Raw genomic sequence first — 23335 nt, 5'->3', positions numbered from 1 at the left:
GACGCCGAGTGCAGCATCTGTACGACTAAGTTCCGGCGCCTGATGGTTCTCGGCGTGATAATGATGGCCACAATGGTGCCAACCATGATTGGTCTGAATGAGGCTACGCAGGGGAGCCGAGATCAAGAGGAGGCCAGACGGAGTGAGGCACGGAAACAACGTGGGCATCTAGTGGCCACCGTCTCTCTGACACAGGGGACACCGACAATGCGCCAGCAGGTGCACAATGCGAAGGTTCAAGTGGGTCTAGACGGGCGAGTAAGTTCTGTCAAACGCGCATTACGAGGGGTGCACCTGCTGATTGCTCCTTGCAGCTCTACATTACGAAGCACCCCAGTGCTTCGATGGTCCCGTTCAACGGCGGCTTCCATACACATCCTGACTTTGCCCCGGATAACACATCGGGCCTAGTGACGGTTAGTGGCGAGAAAGCGCCTACTCTGCGCTGGGTCTTCCGAGACGCTAAGACCCATGAGATGCGTTGGGGCGGTCGCCTTGATTCCGAGGGCCACGTCTGCGGGCCCTTTGACTGGACGCCGGATGAGCAATATTTGACTATGGAAGGCTGGGAGGGTTGGTTGGCAGTCCGGCTCCCGGACGATGAGATGCAGGATTCGACCAATGACGTGGGGGGCGTTCAGGGGCATGAAACATGGCGATTATATTTCGATGCAAATGATGACGGCGCGAATTTACCGCCAGGGGCTCAGGGATTGGAAGTCCGGCTCAAGAGAACTGTGGCGGAGTCATGATATCGTGGCGAGTTCCTCGGTTAGTACTTTTTCGGCCCCCACCAAAAGTATGAATTGAAGACATAAACAACTTCATGAAAGATTGCGGCAGACTCCGCATCGTGTATAGTTTCCTGTTTGCAAGTCCCCATACGGAGTACTCGTCTCGATGCAGGCCACTGCGCATTATGCAAGCCTCGAGTCCATAATCCGCTTACAATCCTAGTCATCCGCTATGCATCTTTTGATTGCGCTGTAATGCGAAATCAAGGATTGAAGGCGCCAATGCAGGCCGATCTTGCAGATCTCTCTCCACTTTATCGCTCCGGATCGGGCGCTTGTGCTGTATAGATCGTATGATCTCCCGGTTTCCACCGATCAATCGCAAGAACAGCTTCATTTGTGCTGGACTATTGGGCTTGCAATGTCTGCGGTTGTGTTCTTCCAGATTTGGTGATGCCCTTCAGATTTACTAGTACCATATGATGACACAGGCGACAATCATCCTCGGCTCGTACGAGATATCCGGGTATTGAGGTACTTCATCGAGCTATGCGTATCGTGGGCAGTAGAGATGCGACTTCTGCTAAAGCCGCAATCTACCAAGTTTAGGCAGATCGCATACCCCAGATTGGACTAGTTCAGGTACCGTTCACAGGATCTTGCTCTGGGCGTCGATACAACACTAGCTGCTTCCGATTCGTCAAAAATGCCAGTTTGGGAAAGAGGAACAGTGACCACGTTCTCAATCTAGACTGTTCTAGATGAGCAAAATTCATGGATCCTGCGAGTAGCTTAGCTCGCTGTTTGAGAATGGGACGCCTTCAAGGGAAGATGAAACCGATGCTTGCATATGCAAGCATATGCAAGCCCCACCCTTCTTCCGACCCCCGGTAGATCTGACACGGTGTCATCGTTAATTCCCGGGGTACAATGCGAGAGACCTTCCCTGTTGAGCTTCCTTACGGCAAATCCGTGCCTGCCAGGACCGGTTTATGCCAGCCGGGGCCCGCCGAAGGATTGGACGGTGGGCGATGCTAACGCAGACCCTGGCGTGGACAAATTGCCTCATATCGAGCCCGGTGTAGGCATTGCAGGCATGACAAATTCTCGGGTGGGACGTAATATCGGACGAAAGGAACCCTCAGTAGTATTGATCTTCTCTCTTGCCTCTAGGGGAAACCGTGAATCTCAACGGACATGACATCAATTGATATCACCGAATCGGGTTAGAGGCAAATCGCCATCGGAACTCCCCCCAACTTCATCGAAACCTATGGCAGGTAGGCTCCCCCCGGAAAAGTCCCAAATGTGAACGCTTTAAAACTTCGACACTGGGCTGAACCTCGTGACAATATTTCTATAGCAGGCGCATACACAACGGAGATGACAAACGCTTCAGCCCGTCAAGGTTCTCGAGATATTGCTGGACGAGCGAGCGATTGAGCCTCCTACGAAGTGCCTGGGTTCGTGTCCCAGATTGCAGCCAAGAGCCTACAGTTAACGACCACGGATTCAGATTGGTCAAGTGTCCAAAGATACATGTACGACTACAAGGAAATCATACGTGCTGAAAGTCGAAGAGATTTCATGGGCTAAAAAAAAAATGCTCTGATTCATTAGAGGTTCGGTCTGATCTCAAAGACCATAGGTATGATGAACTTTTCCTCGAAGTCTTATTTTGCCTCCTGTGGCAGAACAAGCGGGTATTGACTTCGACTCATAGAAATAAAGAAAAAGGACGCTATAAGAAAAAAAACAATCCATGCAATACTTTAAGCCCAAGGACCGAGCTCCTTGCCGCGGGCTTTGAATCGCGAGACCATGTAGCCCGGGCTCCAATTTGGATCCCAGTCCTCATCGAACCCTGAGTCCGGGTTGAGCGGGTTAAACGAGTGTGCGTTGGCGGAGAGGATGGAGACACCTCGGGGCACCTGGTCTTCAAGACCTGGTGACCCGGCCTCGCTGCCATCTTGACTGCAGTCACAGGTCAAAGTTGTCCTCGCGCCCGGGGTAGTGCAGGGGCAGAATCCGAGGACGCGGTCACAAGGGATACATTTGTAGTATGCGCGGCCAGAAGGATTGGAAGGGGACTCAGTGCGCAAGCGCACTCCAGGAAGTCCACACTCGCACCGCCAGCTGTGTGGTGATCGTTCTGGAGAGGAAGACATTGTGTGAGGGATTTGAATTGAGTTGGATATTAAGGCTGGAAGCGATTGTTAGCGACAAATTCGTCGTCTCCTTCTGGATATGGGGCGATCGATCGTACCTAGAGCGATATATCGCGATTTATCACACAGATCAAAAGAGATAATAGATGTCGATGCGTCGATTGCTCGAATTAATTACTCCTCCCGAACTGGGGATAGCCTGCCCCTTATAAGGCTTCGAGTTTTGCGGGGGGGCGATCATCATGACGCTATTGGAATCCAATATAGAAACCACTGACCCACGTGTTGCATTTGCGTTGAACCAGACTGCGCGATTTCCTGGGGAATGAGGAAATCACGCAAAAACAAGACGAAATCCGGGGTTCCAGAACGCTCCACTAGACCGCTTTAGGCAAGGGCTTCCCCGTTGGGGGAGGGCAATTAGGTAACATCACGTAACACAGTCAAGTGACCAGAGCACGCCTTTACGTTTCTTGTCCATGAGTGGTTCCGGGGGCAGGATTGGGCAGTTCTCATTATTAACAGAACCGTCGTGTCTGAGGTATTATTATCCAATCTGCAGCGGGTGACTTCTCCACATTCCAGCACTGTCTAGATGCTGCCGGAACCAGGTACCGTCTGATTCTTGAGCCAGGGGGACTTGGAGAGTTTGGTAGTCCAGGAAAATCATGGGCGGAAGATATCTCCTCCCGATTCGCAAAACTAGCGAGGAGTACTATCAGCTATCAATTGATAGATTGAGACCGGTTCAACGTGAAAGAATGCTAACATGGAATGCGCCGATCCCTCCTCGGCCCCATACTAGGGCATGATTGGCCCCAAAGGCCGCCCTCGGTGGGTGCGTCATGCATACAAATACTCATCGTCTGTTTGTGGCGAAGAACTCGGAGAGACGGGATTGTAGGTGAAGAATTTTTTTTCACAAGCTGACTGTTCACGGTGGAATCATAGGGTAAGGTTTCTATTTGCAGCAAGATTCCCATCCAGCTTTAGAACGCACCGTGGTTCCAAGGTTATCTCTGATTGGTATATAATATTGACTCATGTATGTGTTCTATAACAGCCTGTCCTCAGACTGCTACTTGCTCGAAAGCCTCGCATGATCTGATGGCCCGTACCGCGTCAGCCAAGCTCTGCCAAGATCAGCATTACTCCAGCACACTTCATCGCTGCGGCTATCTTCGGCTTCAGAAAACTCAAAACATCCTAGATTGGGAACCTGCTGATCATGGACAGGGTCATGGGGTGTGCTTCCTTGAGGGGTTGGCAACTCAAAAGCAATCCCATATGCCAATGGCACGTATTAAGTCTCATGGTCGTCTGCGGGAGAGCATCCGACGTGGAGCCCGTGCAAACACTAGAGCGAGCATTAGGAGCGGTGTGACTGATAATCAAAACCGCTCCAGGGTGTTCAGCAAGCCGCTTCCAAAAACCAACGGCTTGCTCTGAGGATCAGCTTCTTACATTGACCGTATTCGTTTTCGAGGTCACGCTCAGCCAATATAGAGGTCATGCTCAGTAGTTTAGTACTCCGACGACAGCTAGGGAATGAGAGATTGGTTTAGAATAGCAATAGCCACTGCCTCACATTACACTGCGCATACCGCCTAGCTTACTCGTAAATCGCAATCCTCCAATCGCTTGTCGCAATCCCCGCTCATCGGCGTTTTCGAAGTGATTAAACACGACACGAGCTGCTCTTCAGGACGGCCTGTCTTTGTGACGATAAAGCCCTCGGAAGCATCATATGGCTTGACTCTCCACATTGACAGCGCTCGAGTAAGACTATAATTCCCTCAGGTCCTTTAGGTAGTGATCCGTTCCCCATTTTCGACACATGGAATGGGGTATTTCAGTCACCCGGAGAGACGACTCCAGGACTGGAAGGCTTCTTATCAACTGTGGCTTAGAGCAATCGGCGTCAGACGGCGATTTCATGAGGCAGAGCAGAGGCTTCCAGGATCCCAGGACATCAGCTGACACCAGAAAGGACGGGTTGCCACGGAAAGAGTCCAAATGCATTGCATACAACTTCTGACGTGTTAGCCTATGAGCTTAACGGTAGTTCGAGTTTCACCTAATCCCGACAACTTGAAATGCTGATAGCGTGCTCAAGAAATCCTCAAAACCTTCACGAGTAAACTGGGCAATGAGGACTTCAGTTTGGGGGATTTTCTCTTTATCTCATAGTGGTCTCCAGGGCAGCCCAGCTTCCTCCCGTATGCCGTTTCGAGGGGGCAAAGACCCGCATGAAGGCTTCTAAAAAGAAGCCAGCCCAAGAATGTACCGCCAGCATACTACCATTTAGTGATTTAGACAGCAGCTGGTCACACCCTCGGGAGTGGAAGTATTCCAATACCGGGCGTGGGGTCTCATTCCTGTAGCGTCGACAGCTAAATCATGGCCACCTGAGCCCCTGATCAGGGACGTGTATAGTACGGGGATTTTTTTATTCGGTCTGTCTAAATCGCCAGTCCAAGTACGTAGCTAGACTACGCAGCACATGTCTAAACTGCGAGAGATCAACCATAGGCGCTACTACGAGCCTCCTGCGAATTTTACAATTTTACAGTAGACCCGAATGTTTGAAGTATTGTTCGCTTTTTTTATTGAACCTGGGAAATACGTAACACCACCGACGAAAACATCTAAACATCTCAAACCTCGGTGACGAGATCCTTCTTGAGCGTACCCAGGAAGGCCTTCTTCTCCTCGGCGGTCTGGAAAGCACCGTGACCGAACTTGGAGGAAGTGTCGATCCACTTGAGCTCGACCTTCTCGGTAGCACGACGGCTGGTCTGGGGGTAGAGAGTCTTGCGCAGGGTCAAGACACGCTTCTTAACACCGGGAACGGAACCCTTGAGGAGAACCCAGTCGTTCTTCACCTCACCGTAGTGGACGAAGCCACCCAGAGGGGTGATCCGCTTCTTGGAGATGTCGAATTCGGTGGAGGCGGAGCCCTCATCGTCGGCCTTACCGATGCGGAAGACCTTGTGGTTGCAGGAGGTACGGTGGTGGTAACCGTCCTGACCGGCACGAGCAACGGTCCACTGGACGTGGTTAGGGTGCCAAGCACCAATACAAGCGACCTTACGCAGACCCTTGTGAGTCTTGCGGGGAAGCTTGGTGGTACCCCAACGGCTGGTGACACCGGAGAAACCGTGACCCTTGGTGACGGCGATGACATCGATCATCTCATCCTTCTCGAAGATGGAGTCAACATCGATGGTCTTCTCGAAGAGGTTCTTGGCGAAGTCGACCTTGTCGGCGACAGCACCACCGTTGACCTGGATCTCCATAAGGTGGGCCTTCTTCTGCTTGATGGGGGTCTTGCGGATCTGGGTGTGGGCGAGGATACGGACAACGGTGCCTTCAGAAGATCAATTAGCAAAAAGGATTCTCAAAAGGTCCACAAAAAAAAAGGAGTAAGCCGCTAACTTACAGTACTTCTTGATACGCTCAAGCTCACGGGTGACAGCGGCACCACCCTCGGCGTGCTGCTTGGCGTACTTGGTGAAAGCCTTCTTCTTGCTCTTGTACCAGTTCTTGTAGAAGCGACGCTTGACTTCGTCGCTCAGGTGCTCAGCCCAGACGGTAGTGAGCGAGCGGAGACCACGGGGAGTCTCGATGTAACCAACAACACCGACGGCAACGAGAGGAGGAGTCTCGATAACGGTGGCAGCCTCGACAATCTCTTTTTTCTGTAGCCAGATATTAGCATCTCAGGTGTCCCGAGGAAAACTTGTGCGTCCAAAGCTGCAACTTACGTGGTTCTTGGCACCGGGACGGTCAAGGTCACGGACGACAGTGCTCATACCAGCCTTGTAGCCCATGAAGGCAGTAAGGTGAGGGGCCTTCTTGGGGTCATCCTTGGGGAAGCTGCGCACAATCGTATCAGTATATCATGTCCCACTATCCGCAAATTCTTCAATGGCAAGATTTCCAGGAGAACGAACCTCTTGACCTTTCCGCGGTGACGGGCAGCACGCTTGCGCGGCAGGTAGGCCAGGGAACCTGAGGTGGTGAGTTAGTATGTCGCACATCTCAAGATATCGAATTTTCAAATTCGAGGAATAGATCGATCACGAACCGTGGCGAGGCGCTTCGTACTTGCGGTGACTCCTGTAGGAAGACGATGATTAGAGATTGTTCTGAAGACAAAGCCTTCATATCAGGGGAATCAACTCACATCTTGACCCTGGTGTCGTTAGTTGGTCGGCGGTGGTGGGAGTAGCAATCAAAGTCTAAGTCCGAAAGTATCGCTTAACGAGTGTGTGGGCTGAGTCAGCGAACTTTTTCCTATTTGGGACTAAGCGACCCGCGAACTTTGGGTACGGCAGAAAAAAAAGCCGTTTTTCACCGCTCATGCTTAATCAGTAATATCACGTGGGAGCACGTTTTATTGTGCTCCAGCATTTGAGGATGCCAAGACGGCGTATTACCTTAGGAGTTGCATTGGACTTTTTCAGGGCCCATGGAATCATGAACTATTTCTCTCTGCTATAGTTGATCCTACATGCAAAGCTACTGAAGGCTATATCATATCATCACATCAGAAGTTGTTAAATTTGGGAACGTAGGTAGCTTATTGCACCTCGAGGAAGCATTCACAGGGAAAGGAAAAGGAAACAACAAGAATCATCGAGTAGATAAGAGAACGAATACAGGCCAAACCTCTCCGCCAAAAACAAAAAAGAGGCCATTGGAGCACAAGAACATTCATACCATACATCACGCGGTAGAAAAGGTGGTAGGGAGTAGAAAGGACATAGAGGGAAAGTAGTAAGCCAAGAGGTGCTGAAAGCGGGAGTCTTGACAGCACAGGTTGGGAGAAGGGAGGAGGGGGAATGATTTCAGGTTTGAAATGGTCTGCTTATGCGGAAGATTCAGTCTTTGAGGGCGTGCCCGCGCGACCATTGCCGTTGGCACTGTTACCGGCGGCACTGCCATGTGGGCTGCCTTTGCCTGCAGTGCCAGCCTTCTTGTCCTCGTCCACATCGTCATCATAATCCTCATCTACGTCCATCTTGCGAGCAGGGGGCTCATGGGAAGGAGCTTCGGTGCGGGGAGGCTCTTCTTTAACGGGTGTGTTTGCCGAAGGAGGGCCCGAGGGAGGGGCATTGGAGGGAGGAGCAGAGCCTTCGGCCATGGGGGGCAAACCAGTTCCACCGGGGGTACTGGGAGGCATGTTCTGGATTGAAGGCAGAGTAGGGGGGTGGTGAGCAGCTTCGGAGGGATGGTAGTTCTCGTTGGCACGGCGAGCATCCTCACGACGGGCCTCCGAAGAGCTGCGACGCTGCATCTCGCTAGGAGATGGGATGTGAGCAGGTGGGCTCGGACGACGACTGGTCTGGTCATCCAAACGAGCTCGACTCTCCTCGTTCGCTAGCTTCTTCACTGGGACATCGCTCTCCCATTCACGGCTGCGCTTCATTGCAGACGTGGGGCGGTCCTCGCGCTCACGAGCAGCAGCTTCGGCAGCCGCAGCCGCAGCCGCAGGAGCAGGCGCCCCAGAAGCGATGCCCTGGCTCCCAGGTCCTGAAGGAGGCTGAGGCGGCGCAACGCTAGCGGTAGGACCATGATGGTATTGCCTGTGGGGATAGGAGGACCCGGGAGAGGAGGGACGTTCATCCCTGATAGGACGTATCTCGGTCGGAGGGGAGAAGGGGCGATTGGGGTAAGCACCAGCAGCACCGCTAGGAGGCGCACCGCCATTAAGGGGAGGTGGTGCGCCGCCGGGTGCGTGTGAAAGAGGGCCTCGAGGAGCAGATCCAAAGCCATTCCCCCCGCTAGGGACACGCTCATGGCCGGAGGCCGGAGGCGCATTACCAAGCTGAGGCAGAGTGTGAGGAGGAGGGTATTGACCAGGAGTCCCGAGTTTAGGAGAACGGGGATTGCCACGAGCAGGATCGGGGAAAGCATGACCAGGCTCCTGGCGGGGACTGGCTTGGGGACCCATGCCGGGGATGCGGATGGCATCACGAGGCTCCACCCCGTTTACGGGCGGAGGCTGCGACTGGATATCATTGATCCCTCGGTTCCATTCGGGAATCTGCCTAGGAGGAGCTGGATTCTGAGGAGCTGGTCCACCGACTGGAGCAGGAGGAGCAGACCATTGAGGTGCTGGGGGCTGGCCAACTCCTGGCGCTTGGTATGCTTGAGGGTGAACATCCTGCGGCTGGGGCGCGGGGGCGTTGGTTTGCTGCGCTGAGCCATTCATCTGGCTTTGGAGCAGCTGCAGACGGGCCTTGATATGTACGTTAGACGGATCAAGGTCCGCTGCACGACTGTACGCGTCCAGCGCATCGGCGATTTGGTTGTTGCAAGACTCGTACAATGTGCCCAAGTCATACCAGACCTCGGAGATGTACGGGTTCAAGCGAATGGCACGAGAGTAAGCATCAAGAGCATCACGGTACTGGTTGATTTGGTAGTAGAGGACACCAATCGAGCACCAGAAGGTCGGGTTGCGGCCGTCGCGATAAACAGCTTGCTGGTAGGCCTCATACGCCTTCGGGTACTTGGCCTGCGACATGTAACAACGACCGAGCAGATACCAGCTTTGCGCATCAGAGTTATCAGCACCAACAGACTTCTCCAGGTACTCAATAGCCTTGTCCTGGCTGGCGTAGCTGTTGCTCTGCTGATGGTATAGCCAGCCGAGCTGCTGGAGAACCTTGGCGTGGTTGGGGTCGCGTTCAAGGACCCGACGATAAGCAGATTGGGCAGAGTCGAACTGAATGGAAAAAGAAAAATAATTAGCTTCGTGCACATTGACCACAGGTCGCAGAGCTTTTGGAAGCAACTTACATCTTTCTGCTGCTCATGAACGTGACCGATCTGGAACCAGATATCCTCCTCCGTCAATGGGCGCGGCGGGTCGTTCACAATGTATTTGAAGCACTGGAGTTGAATGATATTAGATTGGAGGTGACGCTCGGGGATCAGGTTTTCAACAAACCTCGAGACTCTGGTTGAATTTTTGTTGCTGTTTGTAAATTATGCCCAGGCGGAAATAAATCTCGTTTGCCTTTTCAAACTCTGGTGCCATGCGCATAACCTGCGAGAAAGCCTCCTCGGCATGATCAAGCGATCCGTATCGGTCGTACAAGATACCAATGCCGTACCACAGCTTGGGTTCCTGGAAGGTATGAGCCACTAGACCTTGAGTGAGGGGAGGAGATTACACACCTTGGGATCACGAAGATGATACAAAGCTTGCTGGTACGAAGTGTAGGCTTCTTGCAGGTTGTCCATCATCAAATGACAATGGCCCAAGCTGCCCCAGGTCTCTCCGCTGGTTGGATCAAGCTTGAGGATGTTTTGCAGATATTCAATAGCCTTGGGGAATTGCTCCTTTGTGCGCAAGATACAAGAGATCGCATTCATCGCTGGCACTGACCACTGGTTGTGGCGCAGAGCTTGCTCATATGCATTCATTGCCCCATCCAGATCACCCATTAGCTCAGTCAAACTGCCTACACTGGAGTTAGCAAAGGTCACGAGGCATTATCCTTTCTGTAGAAACTCACCAATTTGCAGCCATACTTGTTCATTCAGGGCACTGATCTTTTGAGCAGTGGACAAGGAGACTCCCTTCGGGCCTTGTGCAGGAATGGTCGGTATATGGCCGTTGACTTGGGCATGCTGCGCGGCGGCAAGGTGGGCATGGTGCTGGGCAACCCCAGCGGTGGGGGAGGGTTGTGTATGGGACATGGCTCCACGTGTCTAAAATGCTTGAATATGGCTCACTTGCACCTCGCGATGCGACCCAACTGTCGGCAGGAGTTGCGACACGATGATGCAATCTGCAATCCCAAACAAGCGCGGAGACCTATCCCAAGCAGCGATGGTTGAATTGCGCGAAATGACCAGAGGTGCGTGCGTCGATATCGCAAACGGGCGCGACGTGATGGCAATTCCAAAGGCCGTTAGGAAGTGGGTGGCCGAAGATCGGGTTTACACGGGTCGTGCGCTCCTCCTGGCGATGGGCTCCGGGGGATGAGAGCGCGCAGGAAAGTACGTCGCTCTGAGAGGGTAGGGTGGGCCAATATAGCCCAGTGGAGGGAACGACTAAGATGGTAGGGGAGATGGGGAAAGGGAGAATTGATGGGGGGGAGGGGAAGAATGGAAAGGGACAGCAGCCTCAGAGAGGGAGAAGGGAAAGAGTCGAGGGGCTGGCAGGAAAGGTGTGAAAACCGCCAAGCCGCGCTAGTGGTTGCGCAGCTGTCGACCGTCACCACAGACACGAAAAAAAAGCTGGCATCTAAAATTGGACTAGCGCAGTGGGGCCGATCTGGAGGCGGTTGCTCTGCCGTGGATTGGACTTTCATCAACGGTGTGGGGGCATTACATAGCCGTACTGGTACATTCGGAAATGTGTATATTTGGTACACACGGTACTTTGGGCTCACCAATCCCAAAGAATTGGTGTGATATGTTGATCAGATGAAAATGGTATGATACATGTAGCTTTGCTCCTCGGAGGCCTCCCGTCTGCTAGGCGCTGGAGCAGGAAGTACTATATCTCCCAACAGAGACACAAACCTACCCCCGGTTAGAGTGAGTGGCGCCTGGGTGGGTCCTCCCCCCGTGGTTGCTCTCAGATGCGTTAGTGCGACTGTTCTCCGCGCCACTCCGGGCTTAGCCTGAGCCGGACCCAGGGCCTAAGCTAAGGCCCGGTATGTTGGACCGTGCGTGGCCCAAGCTGCTAAGATCCCTGCCCCTTGTGCCCCCACCCTATCTTCCGCAGCCCAATCCCGGGTGCATGCACTGGATGGTGTTGGGGGTTTTGGGTTGGTCTCAGCCCGCTTTGCTGTCCGAGTTTATTTATTCCTAAATGGAGTCTCGGGCGTCCGCTCAACTGATACAGTATAATCAAGCTTGAAGGTTCTAATGGATCCACCTGACTCCGGTAGAACCTACACACTTGCGCCGGTACATCGTCCTAAGTTTCCAGACAATACGGTCTATTCTCCGGCTCTCCCTGCAGGGTTCCCTGACATGCATACCACCCACTCCTCTCCAAAGTCTCTCTAGCGGCTAGTGCATTTCGCCCCTTCCGTCATTGTTCCCGTAAGTCACTTACTGCTTCCAGACTAGCGGCCCTCTCCAGTTTTCTTTCAATCCAATTTGCTAATTTTATTTTATTTTATTTTATTTTTCGCCCCTATTTTTTGGGTCGTTTCCTCATTCTCGCCCGACCCACCTAGTTCCCACATCCTTCCATATCTCTCCAGCCACAGCCCACGAGCCACACCTATTCCCGCCCGCATGCCAGTGGATGCGCCATGATGATCTTGATACAATTATGGCCCCCGGTACTGGGTGGAGCCTGCCAATGTGACAATGCACCTCAATGCTTCCCCCCCCTTTCTCAAATTCAAGTGGCCCCTCTCTTACGGGGCCTGTCATCCGCACCCAAACGCCCGATTCCTGATATTCTGTTCCCATCCCTGCTGCATCCAGCACAATCTACGATCGGCACTCGTCAGCCTGGAAACTCGGTGGAAGGGCTCCACCCCTCCACTGCGTGGGTACGCAACACGCCCCCATCCACTTTCCTACCAGCTCCTCCCCCCAATTTCATTAGTTCACTAGGGTTCGACTAGCCGAGCCGCCGCTCCCGTTACGTCGCAACCCATAGGCGGATGTGTGAAACACCCTTTCCACCGTCAGGAAGTCTTTTGCCCAATGGTCTCGGCCGTGCACTAACTGGGGTTATCACACTCGAACTTACGTCAATGTGCTCCGTAGTTTAGCGAAAAGACTGCGACTGTTAGCTTGAAGATCCCCTCACTGGTGCGTTACACGGTCGCTAGCGAATTCCAACGGGTCTCCCCTTCCCACCGGGGCCTGTTTTTATGGGTCTTGTGTGAGGAGACCATCGGCCGAATCCTCCTAGGCTATCACGAGCCACATCATCATCTCTACTGTATCGGATCTGGTGTTTCCCTCTCCCAGAGCCCTGCAGCGTCATTGGCCTCGATCATTATCCTTGTGATATAAGGCCTCTCGTTCAGCCCGAGGTCTTTTTCTCTTCCCCCTGATGCGCTCGGACTGCGCCGTTCGGAAATTATGATTATGACTTATTGTGATTAGGGGCGATTTACCGTACTCCACGTAAGCATCAGCCGCGCGCATAGCACGCTCTTCCCATGTCCACTGTGGAGAACTCAAACTGCGGCGTGAATTACTAAGGGGGGCCCTACCAAGGGTGCTTGTCCCTCCTCTTCGGAGGTGAATACCGTAGAAGACTCACAGAAGAAGGGAACTTTAGTTCACAAAACATTAAATGCCACATATGCGATAGGAAATTAGGATCCCACAACATGGTATCACTGCAGTGTGTAACACGCCACAGGATCAAGGTAGGTATACAGCAGATCAAGGTTCGTTCACAAGCCTAGGTTTCCCAGGGCGTCGGCAGTGGCTTTCCGATCGACAGCATTATGCTCCAGCATTATACTCCCCAGGGGGAATTATTGCCTTTCCGAGTCCCTCGTACTGGACCAGGTTCCTGACGCCTTGCAAGAGCCTAGGCCTCGACGTGACTGTTCAAGAATACACTAGTACCTTAGTTGCTCGAGATGCCGGGGCCCGGTGGACACGCTTGAGAAATGGCCCATGGCGACAATTTGTCCTAGCAGCTTAGAGCTGCTATCCTTGGATTGTGGAGTTCTATTGCAAAGGATGATAGTGAAAAGAGCAATCAACGTGTTCCATAAGGTGGGCAAGCGCGCGGTTTTTAGCGCACGCGACCGACGCCAGGTCAGCTTCAACTCCGGGCGCGGGCCTACCAGTCCCGAACGCCCATGCAAACCCTTAGCTACGAGCCAGGAAATTCCACTCAGCAAAGGAAGGAGATATCGTATCAGGAGGGGAGAAGTAGAGAATGATAACAATTATGAGACTGGTGCGTTCAGCCCCTGATATACGGGAACAAGTAACGGCGGGTAACTAGCTCATGGTTACCCAGCCACTATTGTGATTGACTACGAGCATGGCAGATAAGCAGCCATAGACCAGGCTGAGCAGCTGTAGAATCCACTCGGTCGCATCTGTTTCTCTATGCCCCAGTGGCTGCTCAATGCCCGCTACAGCCACAAACGAAGGGATCAAGCTCAGCGGGCACGGGCGGCAAATCAGGTTGGACAAATGACAGTATTTTGTTTGCCTGGGGCAGACCAGTCAGATACCTGCATATCTGACATATCCAAATCTAATTTAGGTGGTCCAGTACATTTTATCTCATCAGTGTGCAGCCAATGGGAGCGAGTAGTCGTCCGCCTTTATTGTATCCGACTTCAGCTCCTCGGTCGAGACTTTGATCTATCAACAATTGAGGCTTTAGACTGCAGGTCTGTCAACCATGGTTGCCATGCACCGTGTCTATGCGCACGGATAAGAGGAGGCTTATTTGTTCATATTTGTAGGCTTGGTTTTTTCTTTGTCTGAGGTTCTCCAAGTGCCATGGCTCGCTACCTATATATTCCCGGAGTGGCCACAGGAAATGCACCCGAACTTCCAAGTATCAAGTCAAGCTCCTCTCCAGCGTTAACCAATCCAGCACTGGCATCTGCACTTTTTCAGGACACTAGTCGCCACACATGGAGACAGATTGAGCTTCAAATGCGCACGATAGAAGCTTATAGCAACCACACACCACTCGCTATGGCTTTTTCGTTTTACTAGCAGCACTGAAAACTCGCACCCCTTCTATTAAAGGTAGTAATCGCTCATAGCGAAATGGATGCTCCAACAAGCCTGACTCGAACTCAACGTCGCATAGCCCTCAGCCTGAGGCCGAGTGTCAAAATGAGGATGATGTCGGTGAACTTCTCAGCATCTGCTGCCCGCAGAATTGGCCAGTCTGAGTACCCTAGTCAGCAACTGTCCGCAGAAAGCCCAGATACTGGCTGATGTGTCCTGCGATATATGTATTCCCACCTTTATTTTAAGCCTGTACTGAGACATGCCTGTAGATCCGTTGTACCCGGCATGTCTGACAGAAAGTAGGGGGGTTCCTGGTCTTGTCCTATGCCGTAATGCATGCCTCGGATCTCTCCCAGGTAATCCCTTACCGCGTGCAGCGTCAACCTAGTCCGCCCAAACCGCTCTTGATTGAACTCTATGCACACGAGGGCTGATTTGAGACCTGCTACGCATGATAAACTAGCATGCATACCTCCCCTCCTTGAGTCCATGTGCTCATCTATGATGACCGACCGCCAAGACAAGGACTGACTTGACTGGTCGCGTGGTCCTCGTCCAGCATTGGAAATTCCGATATTGTATACAAGCCGGGCGAGCTCCCACGGACTACGTTTATGTAGGAGCTATCCGCCTATTGACCTCGGTTACTCCACCTCATACTCGGCTCTTCAAAACCTAATCTGCCCAACCTTGGGTGGCAGAGATCGCCATCGCCAACATGGCGGTCGGAATCCATATAGCTCGTGAACCAAATCAACGAACGAGTTCACCCGAGTGTATCACTAGATCCCTCATTGAAAGAGCCAAAAGGGAATGCAAAAAAAAAAAAACTGTGACCAATCTACACTCCCTATCTATATCCCTTCCCCTCTTCGACCGATTACCATCTGGACGAAGGGAAGCGCCTTCTCTCCGACAGATCCAGCAACACGGACTATCCAGACTGGAGATTGTTAGCCGAGTCATTTCGTCGGAACAAAACTCTTGGCTGCGAGGCCAATAGACATCTACAGGGACAGGAAATCTAGAAGCGAACGGCACAGTCGAAACGAGATGAAAGCCACGCAATCATCTCGTATTGCGCCAGCCAAGCACGCTGCCGCGTCCCCGGGCGGCCGAGAAGTCTCAGAGTGAATAGTATGAGAGAACATTCTGTGTGAAGCCAAGAATTCGAGCGCGTGAAAACTGGCGGTGATTAATTGCCGAGGACCGATGTGGACTCAAGCGGGACAAAAGCCAGAATCAAACAGGCTGCATGGACTCTGGGGAATCTTCTTGGTGACGAGACGTGCAGGCATCTAAGGCAGTTCCGCTTTTCCCTCCTTTATTTTTGTTTTCGAACCAGGGAAAGTAAGGGTCTGCAAGAAAGTGGAAGGTTCAGGCCAATATTGGGAGGGGGTTACCTAATGTTTATTGGAAAAGGCAATGCCAATGTGCCCAGATTTTGCAGTTTTTTTCCTCACCTCGCTGATCATGAGGTTTGCCAATTCCTCGGCGTCTGGGCACCCTCGGCAGGGAGGAGTGGTCTGCCCTGGCACGTTGTATAGGTGGGGCCGCTGGGAGATAAAAGTCCTTTATAGAGCCCACTTTTTTTTTAACGTTATAGTAGACAAATCGCATGTGGACTTGACCTTGTGGAAAGGATTTTGGGGGGCATGAAATGCCCGAATGGACTGATGCTTTTTGAGCCTTGTTCGCCGCAGATGCAGCAACCACGTCGCGCCAAGCGGGCCCAGCTGCGGATCACAGACGGGGGAGCCAATCAGGGGGCGCAACCAAGGCTGGCCGTCTTGGCCCGCTTGGCAGATTGGAAAAACAGGCGTCGAACTGCGCATCGTGGGACAGAGCTTGTCCAACCAGCAGTGGTGAAGGAGCAGGCGATATAGGTAGCCTGAGAGCGAAGAAGGTGCAACAGCATCGTCCGACCAGGTGGGAAAGGGGTTACGGGCGATCCCATCCCAGAACACGGCGAGGCTTGACCCTTTCAATGCCAAGGGCTCGGCATCTTGGGCGTCTTGGCAAGCGCGCTGCAAACAGCAGTCAGAGCCATGTTACCTCCGCTGCCATGGCTTTCCCAGACTCTTCCGCTGGTCTTTCCGTCCTATAAGTCCCCCTCTCCGCCCCTGGAAGCATGAGAACTGTGTGGAAGCTCCCGGGCTAAGCCATGCTGTGAGTCCTCTGTCTGCTTTGCGCCTGTACGACTTCGGCCGCTCCTTTTACCCACCATGCCGGAGATGTCATATAGTCCTGCCTATCACCAGGCGAAGGACAGTACGGCTGCCTCCGCCCCTCGCAACTCCCGCCCTATGGAATACCCCGAGCCCGCTCATCAACGCCCACGCCCTTCCTCCGAGTGGAGGACCAGCGAGAGTCCAAGGACTTCTGGCCCCGGGGGCTATCGGACATACTCTCCACAAGCAACCTTCCCGGAAGGGAATCCAACAGTGACCCAAGTGGTGCTGGCGAATGGCTCCTCATATAAAGAACAGCCTTCGCGGAGTAGCTGGGCGGACCAGCCCTCATTGATGTCGCTGGAGAACTCCGGAACCCCTCGTGTGCGTAAGCGAGGTGTCTCCAGGGATCGAGAGACCGACCATTGCCCGAATGCACTTTTATTGCTGGTTCGTTGCCCTTCCTGACTGTGATATCTCGAATACGTGGGTCTGGTTGATTAACGCTGCGTTCCAGTTCCGCCTGTCGGTCCCCGTGCCCGTTTTCTCATTAATTGCCACGATCTATACCTTTCTCGCCTTATTATTCGCCATCCTAACAACACCCCTCCGCCTATGCTCAATAAATACCTATCTCTCCAGCATCTCTTTCTCCGCGCAAATATGCGATCTCCTTGCACCAGCTCTCCACACCCACGAACGCTTGGTGTTGATGGGGCCACCCTCAAGCCGATCTTCGTCAACACAATGGATTCGATCTGATCTAGATGCGGAGACTACGGCCGGTTCGAGCCAATACTACCGTGTTGGCATGTCGATCATAGTCCTGATTCTGGCCCCGTTATTAAGCATCGCCATCCTACTTTTCGCTTGGACGGCTGCTTTCTTCTGGGTATTCTCGAAAGTCATGGGAAACCCAGATGGAACCGAGCGCAGTGATGATGGACGAGCCGCAGTTCTGGGTGTATGCAAATGGTGGCAAGCCTGGCTCGCCAAAGCCCGAAGACCATCATAACAATTGTCTTAACCCTGAGGACGCATCTTTTCCCACGGGGATAAAGCAGAAGCCTAGTAACACCTGGCATGTTCCCCATGCGTATTGGGACACCATGTCCGATCTTTTTGACCCTTTCTTCTGCCTATATTTGCTCGCCCATTCGAAGGCTATGACTATACACGGAGTTTGGACTGGGGGGCGTTCCGCCCATATTGATTATTGCTTTTTGGAGGCGTCTACTGGCGGGTGCATGAAGAGCTCTCTTCCTTTTGTCTTGATTGGATTCCACCTCCATGTTTCATGCAGGAGCTCTTCTGCTTCTAGATTCCCAGGAGGTACAGTGTTTCGAGTTTTTCTTACTACCGCACTGTACTTGTATTTATGCGCGAAAGAATGATGTGTATGTACGTACGAAAGGTTGTGAATTTGATACCCGGATTGATTGATTCCCCAAAAGAATGCGCCACAAGTAAAAGCAAATACCTGTAGCTCGTAACCTAGCTGGCATACTACGCTCAGTTCAGGGGCTTGTACAGAGGTCCCCGTTTGACATGTCTACCCCAAGTTCGGGCTCAGAGGATATCGGCTATTGGCAGCACGCTTGTGGCGGGTTAGCCTTGCATGCAGCAGGAGACGCCAATTATGCAGGTGAGCTTGCAGCCCGAGGTCTCAGAGTTCACTACGTGAATGAAGTGGCCCCATCCAAGCTTGGATTATCAGGCTGGCAACTCTGGTACAAACCAAATAGCTCAAGTGCGGTACGTCTTAGTTACTGCCCGGGGCGATGAGACTGACATTCTGTTTTATATCCACCGTATTCCAAACTCGGGCTTCCGTCAACTCTTCGGTGTCCATCAGCCTCAGTTCTCCCTCATTGTGCAGTGTTACTAGTAGTAATAGTGTCTACGCTAAGGATTCTCTGAGCATTCTTTGCTATTTAGTACCCTATCAATATTCTCTATCCTTATCGTAGTTTCCGACCACCTTGATAATTAGTGGTCTATACCAGTTGCATCGGATTAAGAGCCGCAGCAGGGAGTAAAGAATGACTCAAAACAATATCCATTTCTATGTGCAATGCCCTGACAAACTTTTTGCGCGTAATTGAATCATGACAAGACCAAAAGACCGAATGAAATCGAGTTCGACCCCCAACACGGAATCGCCATCGAGAGGGTATTATGAGAAACGTCTTTAACAGCCCGCAATCAACTGAGATAAGGAGGAGGAAACAAAAAGCAGAAGAAAATACTCCAGTGACCGAAACACAAAGCGAGTCATGTCTCACTCCAGGCCAATTTGCGTGGCAATGAAGCTCCTTTACCGGCGACCACGACCACGGCCGCCACCACCACCTCCACCACGCCGAATACCACCGCGGCCACTCTTCCCGGGGCTGCGACGCTTTTCAATCCGGCCTCCACCAGGAGCACCAGGAGTCTTCGCAGCGCCGAGACCACGCCGACCAGAGTGCTGGCCCTGGCTCTTCCGCACATCTTCCACGTCATCCTCGTCCAGATCCATCGAGTCACCGCCCTTCTTCTTCGCCTGGCCCATCTTCACCTTACCCTTCTGTCCACGGCGAACAGCATCGGGCCCACTCACAGCAGCAAGGTAGGCATTGATGCCAGCGGGACCGTCAGCAGCACCAGCCATCTCGACATCATCGCCATCATCTTCACCGAGCAGCAGCTTGCCGTCAGCATCGACCTTGGCCGCCCGCTTACGCTTCGAGCCAGGCATGTTGAGGAATCGGAGATTGGGCTTGGTAGTCGAGATATTAGCCAGCGCATCAGGAGCCAGCAGATCCAGCGGGTTATCTTCGGGGAGGTCTCGCGGATATACTGGCTGCCCTGCTGCTGTTGCCTCTTCTTGCCAGCCTTGCCCTTGACACGGGCCACACCCGCATCGTCGACGTCGATCTCGCTGGCGTCGTCGTCGAAATCGTCATCCGAGTCATCCGAGTCGGAGCCATAGACGGCCTTGTCGAAGGCGTTGCTAGGAGTTTGGTGCGTGGGTTTCCCGTCTTCCTCGTCCTCATCATCGGCTGCGCCCTCCTTCTTCTTACGCTTGTTGCGCTCGCGCTGCTTGCGGATGTTGACGACCAGTTTGCGATCGTCCTCGCCGACAAGGCTCTCCATGAGTGGAGCACCAAAGCGGCGGACAAGTCGGTCAATGATACCCTTTACCTTGCTGCGGAGGCGGCCCTTGTGCTCCTTGTTCCAAGCCATGAGGTTGGGGACCAGGCTTGAGAGACGGGGACGCAGGACCTCGTCGGGGAGAACGACGACGGCAACCTTGACGAACCCGAGGACTGAGCGGACAATTTCACGGTTGTTGCTAGTGAGGAAGAGCTCGATTGTTTGGACGAGATCGCTGACGACTTCAGGACGTAGGCTTTTCTGGAACTCAAAGAAGAGTCGTGAGAGCGCAGTCACCGATGCAGCAACCATATGTGGGGAGGAACCAGCAAGACCAGCGGAGACCATGGTGAAGAACTCTTCGATGTTGGCTGGGGCATCTGGAGAGTCGTCTGGCATGTGCGGAACAAGGGAGTTGCGGATAACGGTGCCAGGTGGGTTACGCTCTTCGTCGATGGTACGCTTGGCGAGGTGGATGAGCAGGTCGAATGCAGCAGTGCGCGCCTTTTCGTTGCTCTCCTTGCACCCTAAGACTACCTCTGAAAGGATGGATGGAATGAAGTGGAGATCGGAGGTGGGTAGGTGAGTGACGAGTTCGTGAATGGCCAGCATACGGTCTCGGCGGCCAGACGCAGGGGTCTTGTCGGTGGTGGCAAGTAACAGAGCCTGAAGCTCTCCACTACGTTCCTGAAGAGCAGCGCTTCCGGTCTCTGTTGAAGCAAGACGGGGAATAAGCTTGTAGGCCTTCTTGATAAGCTGTTGGTCTGGGTTGGCGGAAGACCCATTGAGAATAGTTGCTGCCATGGCGAAAAGGCCGGCAAAGCTGGTACGAGGCAGGTAGATTGACATGGCAATAACCAAGTCAATCAGTGTGTGAGACGTTGGTGGCATCTTATCATGTGCATCTTGCTTCACTGGGTTGTTTTGCTCGACAGCCAACGATGACTCGAGCATCGAAGTAACGCGAGAGAAAGTATCATTCAGTTCCTAAATTGATTATGTTAGCTGGCTTGTCTTTTCCTTGTAGATGTGGACTGGATTCTTACCTGCTCGGGTGTGATGCTCAAATAAGCATTGATACACTGCAGAATGTATCCACGGTGGTGAGGGAGAGTCTGGCTGTAGACGTTAAAGAGCACAGCAAGCAGGTTGCTGGCAAATCCAGCCAGATGAGCAATGTTCTTCTTGGCAGCAGCCTTAGTGATACGGCGCTGCAAGATCAAATCATCCTCATCAGCCTCCACCGACAGAATTGCCTGGTTCGACTCTACAAGATTCTGCAAGGCACGGCAAATATCAACACGCAGCTCAGTCTGCTTGTACAGAACATTAGACAAGAGCTCCGCGAAGGATTGATCAAAGGCCTCAACAAGATCAAGAGGCAGCTCACAGTAGCCGGGAAGAATACCCCAGGTCTGCTGAACCAGGGTCTCAAAGATCTTGACTTCGACGGCCTTCTCGGCAGCCTTGAAAGCCTCCATTTTCTGGTACAGAGCCTCGCTGAGAGGTACAAATTCTGAGCGGAAGTGGCGCAGATCAGTGTTCGTGACATTGTCGCGCAGAACAGGCAGCATCCAGACACGACCAGGCTGACCGTTCTTCTGATCGATGATGTTCAGTGGCAGGATTTCGAGCACGGCAGCCGGTCCCATGGCCTCAATGGCACTTCCAAGAACAGCATCCGCCTCTTTCTTGCCGTGGAAAGATTCGTTGGTACGCAGTTCGCCAATAGTTGACGCAATACCCACGAGGAATGGGCTCGATCGCCATTTGTAGCAATCGAACAAAGCGGAGCAAACATTGAAGACCTCCATCCAAGCAGCCTGGTACTTGACGGACAACAAATCCGCAGCTGCTCGAGCGATCTTCTCCAGGGTCTTTTCGTCATACACCGAGGGCTCCAAGATGACACTATTAGGAATACAGTTGTGCAGGAACGAGATTAGGCACTCCGAGGCTGACACACGGATGTTGTGGGAAGGAGAAGCTAAGAAACCAGCAATCAGATTAAAAAGATCCGGCAGCTTCTGGAATGTATCCTCAGGGCTAATCTGGGCTGACACATCGTATCCACGGGAAAGCACGGCAATCCAAGGGGGAAGAAGCTGTGAGTCGTTCTGCGCAGGCTTGAGTTCCGAGATAGCCTCCAAGAGGCGGGGCAGCTTCGAGGACGAGAACTCGTCCGCCATGCCCTCGAAGATGACCTCGAAGACCTCGAAAGCCCCCATTGTGATATACTCGTTGGTCGAGCGCGAAGCATTCATGAGCAGCTCACAGAGCGCTTCAATCTTCTTGCTCGGCCATCCGCCGGAAGCAGACGCAATGGTCTTAACAAGCTGCAACGAGTGAATGACCAGAGGCTCGTGGTTATCACGATTGTGCGCATCATGGCGGCCCTTCTTCTGCTTGCCCGCAGCAGTGATGCTGTCGCCAAGCGTCTTCATGGCAGATTCAGCGCACATATCTGCAGCAGGGTGGTCGAGAGAAGGACTGGGCGGGGGTTCCTTCAGCACCTTGATCAGCGCCTCCTGGGCGCGCTTCCGCACCTTAGGCCGGTGGTCTACAGATAGACTGAGCAGACCAGCCGTGGCACGGCGCGGGCCAATCTGTGTGTGGGGGAGGTTCCATGATGCGGTGTCTTGGGCGACCAGTAGTGATTCGAGGCAGCCAATCGAGGGGCGAAGAAGCGGGGCCTCCACCTCTGGAAGGGATAGAGCTGGGGCGAGGCTGGTCAAGATCTGAGAAAATTTAGATCGAAGGATGGGAGCTGGCACGTAGGCGGTTGTGATGTCGAGTAAGTAGACAACGGAAGTGGCCAGGTCCTTGTTGACAATTCCTTGCTCGGCTGAAAGCGATTGTGAGAGGAGTGCAAGTAGAGCTGCGAAATAGGCGGTTGGAGAAAAGTCGGCCTTTTGGTCGCGAAGAGTATCCTCTACCGCAGAAAGCACCACAGCAGTCTTGCATGGAAAATCGATTAGATTTGGTTTGAGCGGGGCGGCAGCGATGAAACCTACATGGTGCTGATTCTGCAGCTTGGGGGACTTGATCTTCTCAAGCTTCTCCGCCAAAGTCGCCATGCTGAATGAGGACGACGACGAGAGAAGAGAAAGCGTGCGGGGGAGGCAGTTCTGGCGGTGATGCAGAAAAATCGTGGGAAAAAAAGGTACGCCGAGTCTTGGCAATCTTATCGATAAGCAGGAACTACCAAGAGAATCTACACCATCAACGGCCACGATCGTTTTTCTTACGCAATTTATGCCCGAATTTTTGAAATATTTCAATTGAATCTTATCCACCAGTTATTGATTTCTGTTGTGGTCGTAGCTTTGATTTAAATTCAAGACATAGACTGTGAGCGACTCGAGCTGAAGCGCGTGGCGACTGTGCACCGCATCGTGTGTCCCACATC

At 52.8% G+C, this 23335-nt stretch overlaps 7 protein-coding genes across 7 annotated transcripts; 4 read left to right on the top strand and 3 right to left on the bottom strand.

The window, feature by feature from the left end:
• Positions 1-42: 42 nt before the first annotated feature.
• N7468_005401 (uncharacterized protein) lies at positions 43-752 on the top strand (the record flags this gene model as incomplete). The annotated part of the gene is made up of 2 exons (XM_058474698.1): positions 43-258; positions 315-752. 2 exons carry the CDS (start codon positions 43-45, stop codon positions 750-752), a joined length of 654 nt encoding a protein of 217 aa, XP_058330438.1.
• A 1754-nt stretch (positions 753-2506) lies between these two features.
• On the bottom strand, positions 2507-2902 carry N7468_005400 (uncharacterized protein; the record flags this gene model as incomplete). Its single annotated transcript, XM_058474697.1, has 1 exon — positions 2507-2902. The coding sequence occupies one exon, from the start codon at positions 2900-2902 to the stop codon at positions 2507-2509; it is 396 nt and encodes a 131-aa protein (XP_058330437.1).
• Positions 2903-5559: 2657 nt separating this feature from the next.
• On the bottom strand, positions 5560-10618 carry cyc8 (60S ribosomal uL3 domain-containing protein; the record flags this gene model as incomplete). The annotated part of the gene is made up of 12 exons (XM_058474696.1): positions 5560-6272; positions 6345-6603; positions 6670-6781; positions 6859-6916; positions 6993-7024; positions 7092-7146; positions 7628-7771; positions 7838-9638; positions 9713-9805; positions 9864-10043; positions 10094-10380; positions 10435-10618. 12 exons carry the CDS (start codon positions 10616-10618, stop codon positions 5560-5562), a joined length of 3918 nt encoding a protein of 1305 aa, XP_058330436.1.
• An 82-nt stretch (positions 10619-10700) lies between these two features.
• On the top strand, positions 10701-10907 carry N7468_005398 (uncharacterized protein; the record flags this gene model as incomplete). Its single annotated transcript, XM_058474695.1, has 1 exon — positions 10701-10907. One exon carries the CDS (start codon positions 10701-10703, stop codon positions 10905-10907), a length of 207 nt encoding a protein of 68 aa, XP_058330435.1.
• Positions 10908-16842: 5935 nt separating this feature from the next.
• Positions 16843-17803, top strand: N7468_005397 (uncharacterized protein; the record flags this gene model as incomplete). The annotated part of the gene is made up of 2 exons (XM_058474694.1): positions 16843-17238; positions 17306-17803. 2 exons carry the CDS (start codon positions 16843-16845, stop codon positions 17801-17803), a joined length of 894 nt encoding a protein of 297 aa, XP_058330434.1.
• Positions 17804-18336: 533 nt separating this feature from the next.
• On the top strand, positions 18337-18676 carry N7468_005396 (uncharacterized protein; the record flags this gene model as incomplete). The annotated part of the gene is made up of 2 exons (XM_058474693.1): positions 18337-18433; positions 18555-18676. The coding sequence occupies 2 exons, from the start codon at positions 18337-18339 to the stop codon at positions 18674-18676; spliced, it is 219 nt and encodes a 72-aa protein (XP_058330433.1).
• Positions 18677-19105: 429 nt separating this feature from the next.
• N7468_005395 (mRNA-binding protein RRP12) lies at positions 19106-23003 on the bottom strand (the record flags this gene model as incomplete). The annotated part of the gene is made up of 3 exons (XM_058474692.1): positions 19106-19638; positions 19689-20913; positions 20973-23003. The coding sequence occupies 3 exons, from the start codon at positions 23001-23003 to the stop codon at positions 19106-19108; spliced, it is 3789 nt and encodes a 1262-aa protein (XP_058330432.1).
• Positions 23004-23335: the final 332 nt, after the last annotated feature.

The sequence above is a fragment of the Penicillium chermesinum genome, assembly GCF_028974085.1.
Source record: "Penicillium chermesinum strain IBT 19713 chromosome Unknown utg000004l:1.0-3345178.0:1.0-3348027.0, whole genome shotgun sequence".
Classification (NCBI taxonomy): Eukaryota; Fungi; Ascomycota; class Eurotiomycetes; order Eurotiales; family Aspergillaceae; genus Penicillium; species Penicillium chermesinum.
This window is presented reverse-complemented; position numbering and strand designations above follow the sequence as displayed.